The sequence below is a fragment of the Xenopus tropicalis genome, chromosome 5 (genome assembly GCF_000004195.4).
Source record: "Xenopus tropicalis strain Nigerian chromosome 5, UCB_Xtro_10.0, whole genome shotgun sequence".
NCBI classification, from domain to species: Eukaryota; Metazoa; Chordata; class Amphibia; order Anura; family Pipidae; genus Xenopus; species Xenopus tropicalis.
In genome coordinates this window covers 161,177,934-161,194,554 of record NC_030681.2, presented here as the reverse complement: position 1 = coordinate 161,194,554, position 16,621 = coordinate 161,177,934, and the positions used below count along the sequence as shown (strand labels likewise).

The 16,621-nt window shown below is 46.5% G+C and overlaps 1 protein-coding gene and 1 long non-coding RNA gene across 7 annotated transcripts in view; one reads left to right on the top strand and one right to left on the bottom strand.

The window, feature by feature from the left end:
* The window catches only part of dnmt3a (DNA (cytosine-5-)-methyltransferase 3 alpha), a 115,552-nt gene that overhangs the window by 76,656 nt on the left and 22,275 nt on the right, over positions 1 to 16,621 (bottom strand). For 4 of the 5 annotated variants that reach the window (XM_004919613.4, XM_004919611.4, XM_004919612.4 and 1 more), the window contains 2 exons: positions 3,860 to 4,211; positions 2,157 to 2,245 (listed from right to left, as the gene is read on the bottom strand). In XM_004919613.4, coding sequence (XP_004919670.1) covers positions 2,157 to 2,245; positions 3,860 to 4,211 — 441 coding nt within the window. The remainder of the gene's footprint in view (positions 1 to 2,156; positions 2,246 to 3,859; positions 4,212 to 16,621) is intronic. The other variant, XM_004919614.4, reaches the window with a different exon arrangement.
* The window catches only part of LOC108645175, a 52,099-nt gene that overhangs the window by 34,868 nt on the left and 610 nt on the right, over positions 1 to 16,621 (top strand). Inside the window, exon 5 of one of the 2 annotated variants that reach the window (XR_001923475.2) lies at positions 2,885 to 3,324. The exons of the other annotated variant lie outside the window; for it this stretch is intronic. This is a non-coding gene — a long non-coding RNA (uncharacterized LOC108645175). Of the gene's footprint in view, positions 1 to 2,884; positions 3,325 to 16,621 lie in introns of those variants that run through there. 2 annotated transcript variants of the gene reach the window in all.

Below are 16,621 nucleotides of genomic sequence, written 5' to 3'. Positions count from 1 at the left end.
TTAAACTGAGAAAATGTACCATTTTAAGGGAAAAATATGTTGATTCAGAATTTCATGGTGTCAACAAATGCCAAAAAAGTTGGGACAAATAGCAATAAGTAAATTTGAGCATAACGAAGAGCTGGAAGACCAAATAACACTAATTAGGTCAATTGGCAACATAATTGGGTATAAAAAGAGCTTCTCAGAGTGGCAGTGTCTCTCAGAAGCCAAGATGGGTAGAGGATCACCAATTCCCACAATGTTGCGCAGAAAGATAGTGGAGCAATATCAGAAAGGTGTTACCCAGCGAAAAATTGCAAAGATTTTGCATCTATCATCATCAACTGTGCATAACATCATCCGAAGATTCCGAGAATCTGGAACAATCTCTGTGCATAAGGGTCAAGGCCGTAAAACCATACTGGATGCCCGTGATCTCCGGGCCCTTAAACGACACTGCACCACAAACAGGAATGTACTGTAAAGGGAATCACAGAATGGGCTCAGGAATACTTCCAGAAACCATTGTCAGTGAACCCACCGTGCCATCCGCCCTTGCCAGCTGAAACTCTACAGTGCAAAGAAAAAGCCATTTCTAAGCAAGATCCACAAGCTCAGGCGTTTTCACTGGGCCAGGGATCATTTAAAATGGAGTGTGGCAAAATGGAAGACTGTTCTGTGTTCAGACGAGTCACGATTCGAAGTACTTTTTGGAAATCTGGGACGCCATGTCATCCGGACCAAAGAGGACAAGGACAACCCAAGTTGTTATCAACGCTCAGTTCAGAAGCCTGCATCTCTGATGGTATGGGGTTGCATGAGTGCGTGTGGCATGGGCAGCTTGCATGTCTGGGAAGGCAGCATCAATGCAGAAAAATATATTCAGGTTCTAGAACAACATATGCTCCCATCCAGGCGCCATCTCTTTCAGGGAAGAGCCTGCATTTTTCAACAAGATAATCCCAGACCCCATTCTGCATCAATCCCAACATCATGGCTGCGTAGGAGAAGGATCCGGTACTGAAATGGCCAGTCTGCAGCCCAGATCTTTCCCCTATAGAGAACATTTGGCGCATCATAAAGAGGAAGGTGCAACAAAGAAGGCCCAAGACGATGGAACAGTTAGAGGCCTGTATTAGACAAGAATAGGAGAGCATTCCTATCCCTAAACTTGAGAAACTGCTCTCCTCGGTCCCCAGACGTCTGTTGAGTGTTGTAAGAAGAAGGGGAGATGCCACACAGTGAGAGTTGTAAGAAGAAGGGGAGATGCCACACAGTGAGAGTTGTAAGAAGAAGGGGAGATGCCACACAGTGAGAGTTGTAAGAAGAAGGGGAGATGCCACACAGGGGGGAAAATGGCCTTGTCCCAACTTTTTTGGGATTTGTTGACACCATGAAATTCTGAATCAACATATTTTTCCCTTAAAATGGTACATTTTCTCAGTTTAAACTTTTGTTCCGTGATTTATGTTCTATTGTGAATAAAATATTAGAAGTTGGCACCTCCACATCATTGCATTCAGTTTTTATTCACAATTTGTTTAGTGTCCCAACTTTTTTGGAATCCGGTTTGTACTTAGAAACACATCCAAATCTCAGGAGAGAGAGAACATTGTGGCTGTAAATGCAGAATATGACTTACAATTCTGCCAACTTTTCTTGCTTTGTATGTTTTTAATTCCAAAAACGACTCGCTGGTGCCTATGCCTTCCCCAGGCTGGCTGAGCAGTTTGTGATCAACTGTATCTTTGTATATGGCTCAATAGTGACACTATTGCCTATACTCGAGGCCCTAGCACCTCACATATTGGCAAGTGTTGTTGTACTGCAACTCTCAGTATCTCACAGGCAGCCTAAATCATGAGAGGAAGAATCCAGTCCTAACACAAGGCTGCCACAGAGTGGCTGAATCTTACTAAAAACCTTCACCCATCCCCCCCAATACTAAAGAATGAATATTATTATTTGTGTCATTTGTTGGAATAAATCTCCCTGCCAGCTTTTGTGGTGCCCAATAAGCCTGTATAGGATTGGTCCCCTGGTAACCCAGGGTGCAGCTATTCAGTAAGAACGATACACAGTAACCTTTAAACCCCCACAGCTTGCTTACAGATAGGGAATTCTAATAGGCTGCCCCCCAAGTGCCCAGTGAGATATACACAATGCCAATGTACCCTGCAGTGTGAGTTGCGGTGTATTCCTTGGCTGGTACTTGCCTCTTCTTTGGGGGAGTCGGAGTTATCATCTTCCCTCTCTTCTTTACCTAGAGGGGCAGATAATAAAGGGTTACTTGGCACATTGTATGAACTTGTAAGAACCTAATCATTACTCTCTTGCCCCCTTACCCTGTGGTTCTATCTGCATTGCCCTTAAAGGGAAACTTTACCCCCAGAATGAACACTTAGGTCACTAAACATAATAAAAAACCTATATTTTCAACACAATGTAACTATCCACCATTTAGTGATGGGCTGTGTGCTCCCTGAGAGATCAGCTGACAGGAAGTGATGCAGCTCTAACTGTAACAGGAAGTAGTGTGGGAGCAAAAGGCAGAACTCTGCCCATTCATTGGCTGATGGGGCCTAGCATGTACGTGTGCCTTGGCTTGTTTGTGTGCACTGTGAATCCTATGATCCCAGGAGGCGGCCCTTAGTACTTAAAATGGCAGTTTCCTATTTAGGATTACCCAATAGCACATACTACTAAAAAAAAGTATATTTTTTTGAAAATGGTTTATTTAGATGGAGCAGGGTTTTACATATGAGCTGTGTATGCAATATAATTTTATAGAGACCTACATTGTTTTGGGGGTATAGTTTCGCTGTAAGTGGGGGAAATAACAGTTGGTACAGCATGGTCAGACTGGTGATGGTAAGCCTCAAATTCAATGTGTCTGCTTCAGATCTGATTCCGACTCATGAACACCCCATGTGGAACCCAGGAAGGAAGAGAGGCTTTGGTGAGTTGTTGGCTATGCCTGGAATCAGGCAGCGGGCAGTGTGGCACTGTGGGGGGCTGGCTGTGAGGGGGCTGCACAGTGTTTTATTTGGGGGTGATGGGGACATTCTGCTCTGGGCTTGCAGAGGTAGGCTTGCTTGGAAGCAGGAGGGAGGGAAGGTCGGCCCTGCAATAGAAGTTGTGCTCTCAGCCTCTCTCGTTAGATTGTCCCACAGAGACGGCAGTATGGGAGCCAGTGAGGAACATGTCATATTGGCCGGCTGCTGCTCTTATTATTTATATATTTGCCTGCACAAGCGGAGCTGATGGCGGGGGACAATATCACCACCATGGCCCTATTTAGCAATAATCTATGGGTACAGGTGCCCATACACGGGCAGGTACTAGCTGCTCATTCGGGTACTTCACACCGATTGGGCAGCTTATCTGCACCCCTGACCGGGATTCTCTTTCCCATTTGCTCTTTATGGAACTGATTTTCTGTTTAACCTACATAGGAAATTTTGGAACATTTATTAACGTTTCCGATTAGTTTTTTTATACAGAATGGCAAGATAAAGAAGCCCAGGAAGGGGAATATGACACTCAGCCTGGGCCCTTGCAGTCAGCTGGGGGAGGTGTGTCTGCCATTTTATTTCTGTTATGTACCAGAGGTTCTGTAGAGAGATGTAATAGCAAATAATATTAGTAACTGACGGAAGCAATACTCTTATTCTGAACAGTTAAGTCCCTAGTTTGGGGTTATGAGCTGCCTAGTTCACTAGTTAGTACTATGAAAGAACCTACTGAATCTCTATGCCTTGCACTAGTGAAACCCTCCGTCACAATGGCCCCTACTGGGGCCTACACATTGCTGTGCAACACCCCCCCTGTCCTTTGTGGGGAAATCACAGGCCACAACGTAGCCCCCCATACTCACTCTGCTCGGAGCTGCTGGACAGGCTTCTTCTGCCTCTTTTCTTGGGGGTAGAGATCACTGAAACATCACAGTCCTCCATATCCTGAGGATCAATGTCATCGCTCGGCGTACAGCAGCCATTTTCTACCACCGGGGTTACGTCACTGTCTCTGGGCACTTCCTCTGGGGAGTCACAGGTCTTGGTGTCTCTCGGGCTGAGCTCTGGGGCTGGCCGATCCTGGGTGGGCCTTTTGGCCTTGTGTTGCCTGGAATCCATCTCTCCATTGTGAATTGGATCCGGGCGCGTGCTGTTTGGGGACGTGTGGCACTTAGGGACTGAGGCGATGTCTTTGGATACAGTAGCGCTTTCTGCCTGAAATTAAACACAATAATGTCAAGTTATTGCTGGTGTATAAACAGGGCAGCCATGTCAACTTAAAGGGGTTAACTTTTAGTATGTCATAGAATGGCCTAAGCAACTTTTCAATTGGTCTTCACTGTTTGTTAGTTTTTTAATTATTTGCCTCCTACTTCCAACTCATTGTAGCTTTCATATAGGGGTCACTGACCCCGGCAGCCAAAAACTATTGCTCCGTGAGGCTCCAATTTTATTGTTACTTTTTATTCCTTATCTTTCTATACAGCCCCTCCCCTATTCATATACCAGTTTCTCATCCAAACCACTCCCTATTTGCTAAGGTTACTTGGACCCTAGCAACCAAATAGCTGCTGAACTGAAAAATGAAATAACTAAAAAACTACAAGTAATAAAAAATGAAGACTATGAAGAATATGACTCTCTACATCATATTAAGTTTTCAAAGGTGAGCAACCACTTTAATGACCGATTCAGCCATAACCAGTGCAGCAGCAAGGTCTCCAGAAGGAACTCTACAATTTAAACAAACCCCACAGTTGGATGTTACCAAAAAGGTTGGTTATTCTGTGGTTCTGCGCAACTTGTGGAACATTCAGCTGTATGTAGTACTGGCATAGATCTAATCACCGGGGGTCCCAGTCATCCCTACTCCCATGCCTGCATTGCCTGGTTCCATAGTCTGTTGGCTAAATCACTGCTCAGTGGGACAGTCTGCGGCATTTGCAAACCTACTGACCTTTGGCCAAGCTCTTTATTCAGATAAAACCCGGTGCTTTTCGTGAGTAAATATATTTACCTTTAGACTCACGTGAGCTGAGCCTGAAGCACTGATGGCCGGATGATAACCAGTAGAACAACAGCCACATTATACTAGTAGGTGCAGCCAATGACTTCTGGGTCAGCCCGGTGCCTACCCAGCCCACCCACAGCAGCACCTTTCTATTTATTTTACTAATTGTATTTGTGCATGTTTACCTGACTGACTGTCTTGCACAAACAATAGGCCTAGAAACCCTACTATAGTTTATATAAATACCCCGCTGTGTAGCCCCGGGGGCAGCCATTCCTGCACTGGTACAGCTGAGGTGTTTGCTACAGTAACCCTACTATAGTTTATATAAATACCTGGGGCTACACAGCGGGGTATTTATATAAACTATAGTAGGGTTACTGTTACTTTAACAAGAATAATGGCATTATAGATATATGTAAGTTGTCTTGAACATATCCCTGTGCAAGTAACAGAGCTCTATAGAGATTAGAGACATCTAGGGAATGCACCAGGGGCGCACAAACATGGTGGATACTTAGTATTTTCTACAATAGATACAATATGGTTTTATTGAGGTAACAATTCCATTACTGCCAAGGCCATAGGATGTAGCCGCAAAGCCAAAAACAGAAACTGTGAGACTCAGCGGAATGTATGCAACTCTGCAGAACCACATTGGATTTGTTCTAAAGATTTTTTACATTAATAGAAAAGGAATAAAAAGGAACTATTGAAATAAAGAAAAAGAAAAGACCTGTTACGTAAATGTTCCCAGTACTGGCCCTAGTGAAGGGGTGAATAACAGGAGCTTGAGCCCCCCCGCCCTTGCCACCAATATTGGCTCAGTGGCTTGAGATGCAAGGGTAGAGTTTTTCATCTGACATCAGCCAGAAAATCGATCGGGTAGGTTTGAAAATATTTGTTAACAATTAAATTTGCCCATTGTCCAATTGTTTGCAGGACCAAGCAGGTAGATTTCCTAGTTTCAACTGGACCATATCGCTTGCAATTGTTGATGGTTAAACGATTATTTCAGGATAATCCTGGTCCTACGATTACTTAAAGAGGTGGTTCGCTTTCAAGTTAACTTTTACTGTAGTATGTTATAGAATGGCCTATTCTTAGAAACTTTTTGAATTATTTGCCCTGATATTCAGACTCTTTCTACCTTCCAAATGGGGGTCACTGACCCCGGCACCAAAAATCAGAAGGAGCCAGCGCTACACATTAGAACTGCTTTCAGCTAACCTATTGTTTCTCCTACTCCCATGTAACTGGAGGAGTTCCAAGCCGGACTTGGATTTCTTACTATTGAGTGCTATTCTGATACCTACTGGGAGCTGCTATCTTGCTCCCTTCCCATTGTTCTGCTGATCGGCTGCTGGGGGTGAGGGGGGGGGGAATATCACTCCAACTTGCAGCGCAGCAGTAAAGTGTGTCTGAGGTTATTGGGTTATGCAGAAAAGGTCACTGATACTTTTTATCTGCGCCTCAGTAAAGCAGCTGATGTGGAGACAACAATGTCCCCCTGAAACTAGGATTATGGGGCTCTGCCTCCTTCCCGTGCCACGATAGTGCAGGAGGGGCCCCGTCCTACGATTGGGGGAGGCACAAACTTCCTCGAGGGTCTGACGAGTTGAAGTCAGGACAAGCGCAGCCTCGACAGGAAGATTATAGGATTTCAGAACTGACACCAGAGTGAAGGATTAGCAATAGGGGCCTGGGGGCTGGAGGGGAGAGTCCGTATAAAGGGGAACTTTGCAGTAAGGAAGCTCATTCTAAGCAGGTTTCCAGTGTATGTTAGGGAAACATTCTCAGTGGTTATAATGATCATTTGTTGTGCTGCTAATAGCAGTATCCCTCTGCAGTATTCTCTGCGCTGCTGGTTCAGGGCGTTGTTTGCTGCTCTTGGCCTGTGTCAGTACCAGAATATACACTTTCCCAACACACACCAATAATACCATTTGGGAAACGCTCATATCTCTAATGGCCTCAATGGCTACTCGCAGGCTCCCTTGTACTTACAGCATTGCTGCCCATTGACGACAACATAATGTTTGTCTTGCCCTTACAGTTCTTATAAATAAGCACGTCATAGCCCCCTACGTTACGGCAGGGTGCCTGGCACATACCCCTACGTTACGGCAGGGTGCCTGGCACATACCCCTACCTAACGGCAGGGTGCCTGGCACATACCCCTACCTTACGGCAGGGTGCCTGGCACATACCCCTACGTCACGGCAGGGTGCCCAAATAGTGCCTGTGTGGTACCACAGAAAATGAAAGTAGGAAGCCGGTTATTCTCACCCCTCCTAGTCCCGGTGCCCTTCCACATCCCCAGTGAGTATGGTGCCCGCAGGCACTGGGACCCACTGAGCGGTGCACACGTCTCTGCATCCTGCTGATTGACACTTCCATCCTGTGGCTTTCACTTGCCTACTTGCACTTTCACTTCCGTACAATAGTACTGAGCACCTACACACTGGGCTCTCCAATTAACTCAAGCAACTCAGAACTGAGAAACCTGTGTGTGTGTATATATCATCTATATCTGCCTGTGTGTGTGTGTGTGTATCCTCTATATATAATATATATATATATGTGTGTGTTTGTGTGTGTTCTATATCTGCCTGTGTGTGTATCCTCTATATATAATATATATGTGTGTGTGTGTGTGTTTGATCTATATCTGCCACCAGTTTGTGTGTAGTATCTGGCTGTATGAGAGTATGTCTGCCAAAGTGTGTGTATCCAAGTCTCTGTGCCTCAAATCTGTCTGTATGTGATTAATCTGCCAGTGTGTGTTTATATAATTTAATTTGTATCTGCAGCCCTGGCAGTTGCATTCTGTCAGTGTGTAAATGTGCTACTATGTGTAAGGGACTGTGTGGGTGTGTGCACTATATAGTGAATAACATGCCCCCTCGTGTAAAATATAGGGATAGTGTTTTATGACCATATAAAAGCGCAAGGCCAAAGGCCATGGAACTCCAAGGTGACTTCTAATATCCTCATATTTTACAACAGGAGGAACTTTATTATAATATAGTTTTAGTGAGTCATCATTAAGCTCCAATTATAACTGATAACATTACTAAGCTCCGTTTATAAGGATATAATTTACAGGCTATTTATGGTTTTTGTGTATTATATATAATCTAATGTAGGAATGCACTATATGATTCCAGGTATGCAGTAATTGGTATGTATAACATTATCCAGTGGCTTCATTCAGAAACAGTCCTGTGCCCCTGCAGCTGTTTTTGCAGCCTCTGCTTACTGGCCAGGGGGCTAGATACATGGAATAGGCTTAAAGTTAATTTCCTAAGGAATCACGCCGGATAATGACCGTATGTAGGGAAGGAGCCGCACTATTGGCTCTGGCTGAAAGGAATCACTGGCTGGAGCCATGTAGTGGGGGCAGTAGAGGGCCGTGGGGCGCAGTGCTGGGATGAGATCAGAGATGTGAGGAGCTCAGTGCTGGAAAGGACAAAAGGAGACACAAGCAATTAAAGTGCAGCTTGATTGGGAGCCAGGAGAGAGGTGAGGGAAGGGATGGAATTAGCAAGATGATCTCAGCAGCTGCATTAAAGCAGACTTCTCAGCACTGACTTATGGGTTACACTAGTCCTGCCAGGAAAGGCTCAGAGCTGGGGCTTCAGCTTTAGGGGTTACACTAGTCCTGCCAGGAAAGGCTGAGAGCCGAGGCCATCGCTTTATGGGTTACACTAGTCCTGCCAGGGAAGGCTCAGAGCCGGGGCTACAGCTTTATGGGTTACACTAGTCCTGCCAGGGAAGGCTCTGAGCCGAGGCCACCGCTTTATGGGTTACACTAGTCCTGCCAGGAAAGGCTCAGAGCTGGGGCTTCAGCTTTAGGGGTTACACTAGTCCTGCCAGGGAAGGCTCCGAGCCGAGGCCACCGCTTTATGGGTTACACTAGTCCTGCAAGGAAAGGCTGAGAGCCGAGGCCACCGCTTTATGGGTTACACTAGTCCTGCCAGGGAAGGCTCAGAGCCGGGGCTACAGCTTTAGGGGTTACACTAGTCCTGCCAGGACTGTCTCTTTAGAGTCTCTGCACTCCTGCCTTGGACCCCCAAAGCAGCACTGCGGGGCAGGTGAGACAGAGCCAACTCTCGCACTCCTACTGCATTTGTACAGAAATCCACTGGCAATGGGAAAGCACTTTAGTTGCTCATAATTACATTTTAGGGGAAGTTCCCCTTTAAGAGAACAATCGCCTTTCTAAGCATATATTGTTATATAAGGCCCTTCATGGGACCCTGTATACACCCATCTTATCTGTAACGAGAGTATATTTCCCCTTTAATCCCCATACAGCCGAGTGTATGCAGTACATGAACCCGTGTAAGCCTTGGCAGGTCTCTCTCCTCCCTGTGCCGCTGCCAAGAAGCCTTGTTACCTGCAGGCAAGCGATGAAATCATTTGATTTATGGCACTAAAACACAACAGCCGAAGACAAATGTGCTCTTAATTCTCCTGCATTCATTTTGCAGCGTTACTGGGCCGCCCCGGAATTCCCCATTATTACATGTATGTATGTATGTATGTATGTATGTGTGTGTGCTGCTGGGTATGCAGCCGGATACCATTGTACCATACAGGAGCACAAACATTATAATAATATATAAATATACAGAGACTAAGTGCAGTGATGTAAGAGACCGTACGTCGGGGGTCACTGCCCCATAGAGTTTATAATCTGAAGGCAGAACAGAAATGTCAGACCAGTGGGATTATGATGAACTGCAACTCCCAGCATCCCCATCAGAAGTAAGGAGCTTAGTACAGATTTACAGAACCCTAAATGTTATTATTTCTATCACTTGTCTGGTACCCCTTGTCTGCAAAGCTATGAGGCCCTGTGTAGGGGGCAGGTAACAGGTGGCATAAATACATGTACTGTACCAGGCATAGTGTGACTCCCAGGTACCCCGGCTGTACCCAGTGGCACTGTGGGAATATGGCTGAGCAGGGGCAGGTAACGGGGGGCATAAATACATGTACTGTACCAGGCATAGTGTGACTCCCAGGTACTCCGGCTGTACCCAGTGGCACTGTGGGAATATGGCTGAGCAGGGGCAGGTAACGGGGGGCATAAATACATGTACTGTACCAGGCATAGTGTGACTCCCAGGTACCCCGGCTGTACCCAGTGGCACTGTGGGAATATGGCTGAGCAGGGGCAGGTAACGGGGGGCATAAATACATGTACTGTACCAGGCATAGTGTGACTCCCAGGTACTCCGGCTGTACCCAGTGGCACTGTGGGAATATGGCTGAGCAGGGGCAGGTAACGGGGGGCATAAATACATGTACTGTACCAGGCATAGTGTGACTCCCAGGTACTCTGCTTATTGCGCTGTGTGGGCAAACTGTATAGGTTGTTGTTGGCCTATTGTGTACTCGGCTGCTGAATCTTTTCCCTTATCTCACAGCAGCGATGTGACCCATATTCTGCTATGTATAGTATATTTATATATACTGTATGTGTGTGTCCTGGCAGGAAGCTCTGCACATACAGATAGCAGGACACTTCCATTTCTAGGTAAAGCCGCAGTATGGGGCAAGTGTGGGACTGGGCACTGTGACACATACAGCCTGTGGTTACAGCCCGGGGCCTGCATCCTCCTCTCACCGAGCTAAGGAAGCCGCAGTTACACATAGTGCACTCAGGTATTGCAGGAACAGCGGAACTCCCACCCAGCACTGCGGGGACAGGACCCCCACAGCCAGGCAGTTCTCAACTGCAATACAGTCCTGGGTGGGTCACTGTAATGATGGGCAGCCCCAGGCTGGGCTAAAATTGCACCCGTGTCCTGGCTTGGAACAAAGATGGAAGCTGGATTTGGTGCAATCAGGCAAAATACAGTGTACAGTGATCCCATACTGTACTGTATGTGGGGGGTGCCATAGCTTAAGTTCTACTGCCAAAGAGTGACTTAATTAGATGCTGATCCAGCTATACCCTCTATTGCAGGTAACTCTAAAGGTGACCATAAACTATAAGCTTGTTTGGCAAGGTCCCCCCAGTATGCCCACCTAAAGTGGCCAATATCAGAGTAATCTGACCCAAGCAATCCAATTACATTGGAAATAAGAGCAGTCGGCGTGAGGATCACATCAATGAGCCGATCCGATCAACAGCTGCCCAATTTTCAGCCAGAAATCGGTCAAATAGGCCCATAGGGGGTCCCCCACATAAGCTGCCAAATCAGTCTGAAGGACCCACATTGTCAGCTTACATCTGACTGTGTATGCCCACCTTTAGTGTCACTTATTTTATTCTGTGCTCTGTATCGTCTGACTTCCTCAGATACTCCAACCCCACCACACTTTTCTATCTACACTTGCCCAACTACTGAGTTATAAGTAAGTATCACTCATGTATTATAAGGGATAATGTACCCCCTACTGTAAATGATAAGGATATTAGCAGTCACTGAGGGGTTCTGTGCCCCCCATATAAAGGCACAAGGCTGCAGGCTGAGTTATACAGGGAACTCTGAGTATCACTCATGTATTATAAGGGATAATGTACCCCCTACTGTAAATGATAAGGATATTAGCAGTCACTGAGGGGTTCTGTGCCCCCCATATAAAGGCACAAGGCTGCAGGCTGAGTTATACAGGGAACTCTGAGTATCACTCATGTATTATAAGGGATACTGTACCCCCTACTGTAAATGATAAGGATATTAGCAGTCACTGAGGGGTTCTGTGCCCCCCATATAAAGGCACAAGGCTGCAGGCTGAGTTATACAGGGAACTCTGAGTATCACTCATGTATTATAAGGGATACTGTACCCCCTACTGTAAATGATAAGGATATTAGCAGTCGGAAGAAAGGTTGTGTCTGATGAAATGTAAGGACAACGCTACATACATCTGTGTTGGGGTAGGTTACTGATTGGGAGGCAGCCTTAATTATCAAATGTATTACAATGAAAGATCCTAGAAGCTGTATAATTGCAGCCTGATGAAGCCAGAGAGAGGCTAAACAAAGCCAAAGTGCAGAGGAAGGGAGATACAGATGTACATAGGCTGCCACAGGAGGTATTGCTGCCAGCAGAGGGCACTTCATTGGCACATGTATATAAGCAGAGGCCCAGGAATCTGTGTGTATAAACGCACATATTATTCTACTGTAGCACTGACAGAGGCGCTGAGTCACGGATTCAGCATTGGGCCAGATCCGAATCCTGCAGAAAGTGCCCGGCGGAACCAAAGCCCAATCCTAAAGCCACGTGGCTTCAATAATTCTTTGTTAAGAACGGATGCTGATGGCGGTTTGTATATTATGCACTGAATTGTCACATTCCTGTTAGTTCTATTTAACATGAGATGAAAAGAGTATCATTTGTGAACATACAGTATGCTTGTAACGGTGTGCGGGGGTTATTTATTGGGGCATACATCCCTGGCTGGGCCCAGACTGGCAATCTGTGGGTCTGGCTAATGCCAGGGGGCCTGCTGTAAGGTGCCATGGGCAGTCACTATTGTTTGGGTCTCTGGGTACTGGGAATGCCAGGGCCTCTCTGAATCCCAGCCCTGCCCCTGGCACAGTCCCCGCACTCACAGCTGATTGGGTGCAGAGATGACAGTAGTTTGGGGAAGTGGCTGGGTACAGACAGGAAGGAAGAAGTCAATATGCCGGAGCCAAAAATAGCTGCCTGCTCTTCCTTACTGGACTGACTGGTATATTTAGTGGTGCCCTAACCTACTGGGTCACGGCGGCACAGACAGTATGAACGTGCTGCATCTGGCTCAGCCCTAGCGCAGGAGCAAGGTTCCCATCACATAGGAAAGAGGACAGAAATAGGAATTACATGATTATTTTCCCCACGTTTATCCAGAACTCAATAATAACTGCATTTGCTTTAAACTGGTGCAGAATTCTGGCTCTGATAATCTGGGTGCCGTGCAGCTGATTGTGAGCCGAGTGGGAAGAAGCCGGAATGGGAGTCATTTCCATACACCTCATTGGCCCTGGGAATGGCAGATCCATCCGTTGCATCACCCAATCGGCCCTACTTCTTAAAAGCCCCGAGGAAACATTTTGATTCAAAAGTGTATGGCCTGCTTAGATTTGGGGTACAGTAACCCCTAGGATATGGAGGTTCATGTCCTTAGATGACAGAGCAGGACTCCCCGGGGTAGTGCAGTGTATGGGCCCCTGTGCTTAGATTTGGGGTACAGTAACCCCTAGGATATGGAGGTTCATGTCCTTAGATGACAGAGCAGGACTCCCCGGGGTAGTGCAGTGTATGGGCCCCTGTGCTTAGATTTGGGGTACAGTAACCCCTAGGGTATGGAGGTTCATGTCCTTAGATGACAGAGCAGGGCTCCCCGGGGTAGCGCAGTGTATGGGCCCCTGTGCTTAGATTGGGGGGGTACAGTAACCCCTAGGATATGGAGGTTCATGTCCTTAGATGACAGAGCAGGACTCCCCAGGGTAGTGCAGTGTATGGGCCCCTGTGCTTAGATTGGGGGGTACAGTAACCCCTACGATATGGAGGTTCATGTCCTTAGATGACAGAGCAGGGCTCCCCGGGGTAGCGCAGTGTATGGGCCCCTGTGCTTAGATTGGGGGTACAGTAACCCCTAGGGTATAGAGGTTCATGTCCTTGGATGACAGAGCAGGACTCCCCGGGGTAGAGCAGTGTATGGGCCCCTGTGCTTAGATTGGGGGGTACAGTAACCCCTAGGGTATGGAGGTTCATGTCCTTAGATGACACAGCAGGACTCCCTGGGGTAGAGCAGTGTATGGGCCCCTGTGCTTAGATTGGGGGGTACAGTAACCCCTAGGGTATGGAGGTTCATGTCCTTAGATGACACAGCAGGACTCCCCGGGGTAGCGCAGTGTATGGGCCCCTGTGCTTAGATTGGGGGGTACAGTAACCCCTAGGGTATGGAGGTTCATGTCCTTAGATGACACAGCAGGACTCCCTGGGGTAGAGCAGTGTATGGGCCCCTGTGCTTAGATTGGGGGGTACAGTAACCCCTAGGGTATGGAGGTTCATGTCCTTAGATGACACAGCAGGACTCCCCGGGGTAGAGCAGTGTATGGGCCCCTGTCCTGAGATCACAGGAACGTGAGAGTACAAGGCTAATAGCAGCCTGTCTGTTCTTAGAATACCCTGAGTAATGTGAGAGGCCAGATGTCTCTTTGCCTTGCAGTTAGAATGAGAGAGCAGAGGTAACGTCAGGTAACGGGCCTGCCAAGGCAGTAACTCCCAGCTGCACTTTACAGCTAATGAATAAATCATGCCTTAAATATTTCATGTGCCCAAGGCTTCTTGTTCTCTGCAAACGATCAACAGTTACCCACATGCAAGTCAGCGTGGCCCCTGCACCCCGGCCAGACCCAATGCACGGGTCCCCTCGTCAGCTATTCACCTCTTCATAATGAATTGCCTATCCACAATTACACTTTAATATTCCAGCACAATGGGGCAGATTCCCCACATGTTGGCCAGTGGAATACTGAAACCTCCAAAACAGTAAATAATAATAATAAACAAATTAAAAAGCAAAGGACCAAGGATGGTATTCCCCTAACACTGGCCCAATTAGAAGCTGTTCCATTCTCCCCCCCCCCCCCCCCAATCCTTCAGCCAGTTCTCTATTCAAGTACAAAAATTATGTTCTAGTCCAATATCCCTCAATTTTATCAGTAACTTTCTATGCGGTACTTTATCAAACACTTTAGTAGATCCCATCCACTGCCAAATACATGAGTCTGTTACCCATAAACCCATGTGGCACAAACTAGTATTGTGATTAGCAATGTATTCCAGTACCCTATCCCTTATTAACCCTTCCAAATCTTTATATCTGTATATAGTATGGCTCACAAGGCTCGGGCTCTGTGTCCTGTGCGTGTCAGTACAAAGGTACGGCCAGTATAGGGGTTCTGGGGCAAGTAAATGCTATACACCAATGGCATTGGCTTTTTGTGATTGTATTCCCCTGGAAGGGTTTAAATACCGGAGCAGAAGCCCCTCAAGAGGAACAGGGAACATTTTCTAGATTATTAACAGGTCCATTTGTCTCTGTGTATCTGAATATAAATATACTGGCCTGGGTGAAGGAAAGGGTCAAGGACCCACAAAATGACAATAAATTGCTATAGTAATAGATCCTGTCCCTCCTGCAGCTACAAATGAGATATATGTTGGATGCACTGAATCCAGGATTCAGTTTGGGATTCCGCCAAATCCATGCTCCTTAAAATCACATGACTTTTTGCCATGTAAACACGGAAGTTGAATATTTTTAGCGCTCCGCGACGTTTAACCATTCCTAAACCTGGTTTGCATTTGATTCGGGTTGGGTATTTGGCCAAATCTCTCTCGAAGGATTTGGGGTTCGGCCGAATCCAAAAAAAAGTGGATTGTGTGCGTCCCTAGTTTGTATGAGAGAGGTTTCCTTTGTGCAGATGTGTAGAACACAGAATTATTAAAAGTATTGTTTCCTACATAGCTTATCTATGGGCTAGGCAAAGGTCCTTTCATCTCTCTTTCTATTATATTTTCCATTTTTGGTGTTTTCTGAGATGCAGTTTTAGCCTGCGAATACCTGGATTTCAGATCCCTCAATCTCTGACTTTCTCTCTGGGTTTAAATCCCTTTTAAAATAAAAGGCCTGCAAGAGAAGCAGTGGTGTGTAAATCCATAACAGAAGCAAATGGGCATTTAAACTTGAAAAGGCAAAATGGCCAAGAATTCTATGACCCTCAGAAGAACACGGTCCTGGAAAGTTTGTAAATTAGACTTTCTAGGGTTATTCTTTTCATATGTAATCTGATCAAATTCTAATCCCAGGCACTCCTGGCTGAACTCATTATTTACCCCTCCGCCCCACTGGGATAATAATGATAATCATATCATGTGGCAACAGGAGAGCCTGTCAGGGTAAATAGCTCCCAGGCAAACAGGCCGTTTGTGTTCCACTGGCTGAGCTACGGATAGGGAATGTTTGGGGGGGACATGTTCCCCTACCCCCGATTAGTTATCTATATGAGCCTTGGAAAGGCCAACATTATACAGGGAATGTCACTGGGAGGGAGAATGTGGGTATATAGCAGTAGTCAGTAGAAATGGGACCCCCCCCCCACATACACACACAAGACATTGCTACGGCACAAGCACTGAGATTTTCCACCGAAACCGAAACAATTAATGAGGCTCTGGTTACACTTTCCAACGCTTTGTGCCAAGATATTCCAGTCATTTGGCAGAGCCGGCGGCCGGCCAGTTAGTTATCAGACCCGGCAGTTGCTCACTAACTCAGAATCAGGACTGCAAAACACAGTTTGGTTGGCACCAGTAGGGCCTGCCCAATCTGCTTGCAAATCAGTGTCATTGTTAGAGGAATGCAAAGCAGTGTGTAACTTGCCGGTACCGGGCCAATAAATGATAGTGACCCAAGGCACGTGCGGGTCGCTGGGGGTTCTGCCCATACAGCCTCTTAGATATGCACTTGAGGTGGGCAGTATCGGCTCTATCCTGTCATTTCATGTGGTACTTGCCCCCTCAAAATGTTTAAACCTACCATCGATATCTGGCCAATTTTTAGACAGGTATCCCAGGCCCATTAGAGGCCCCTATAC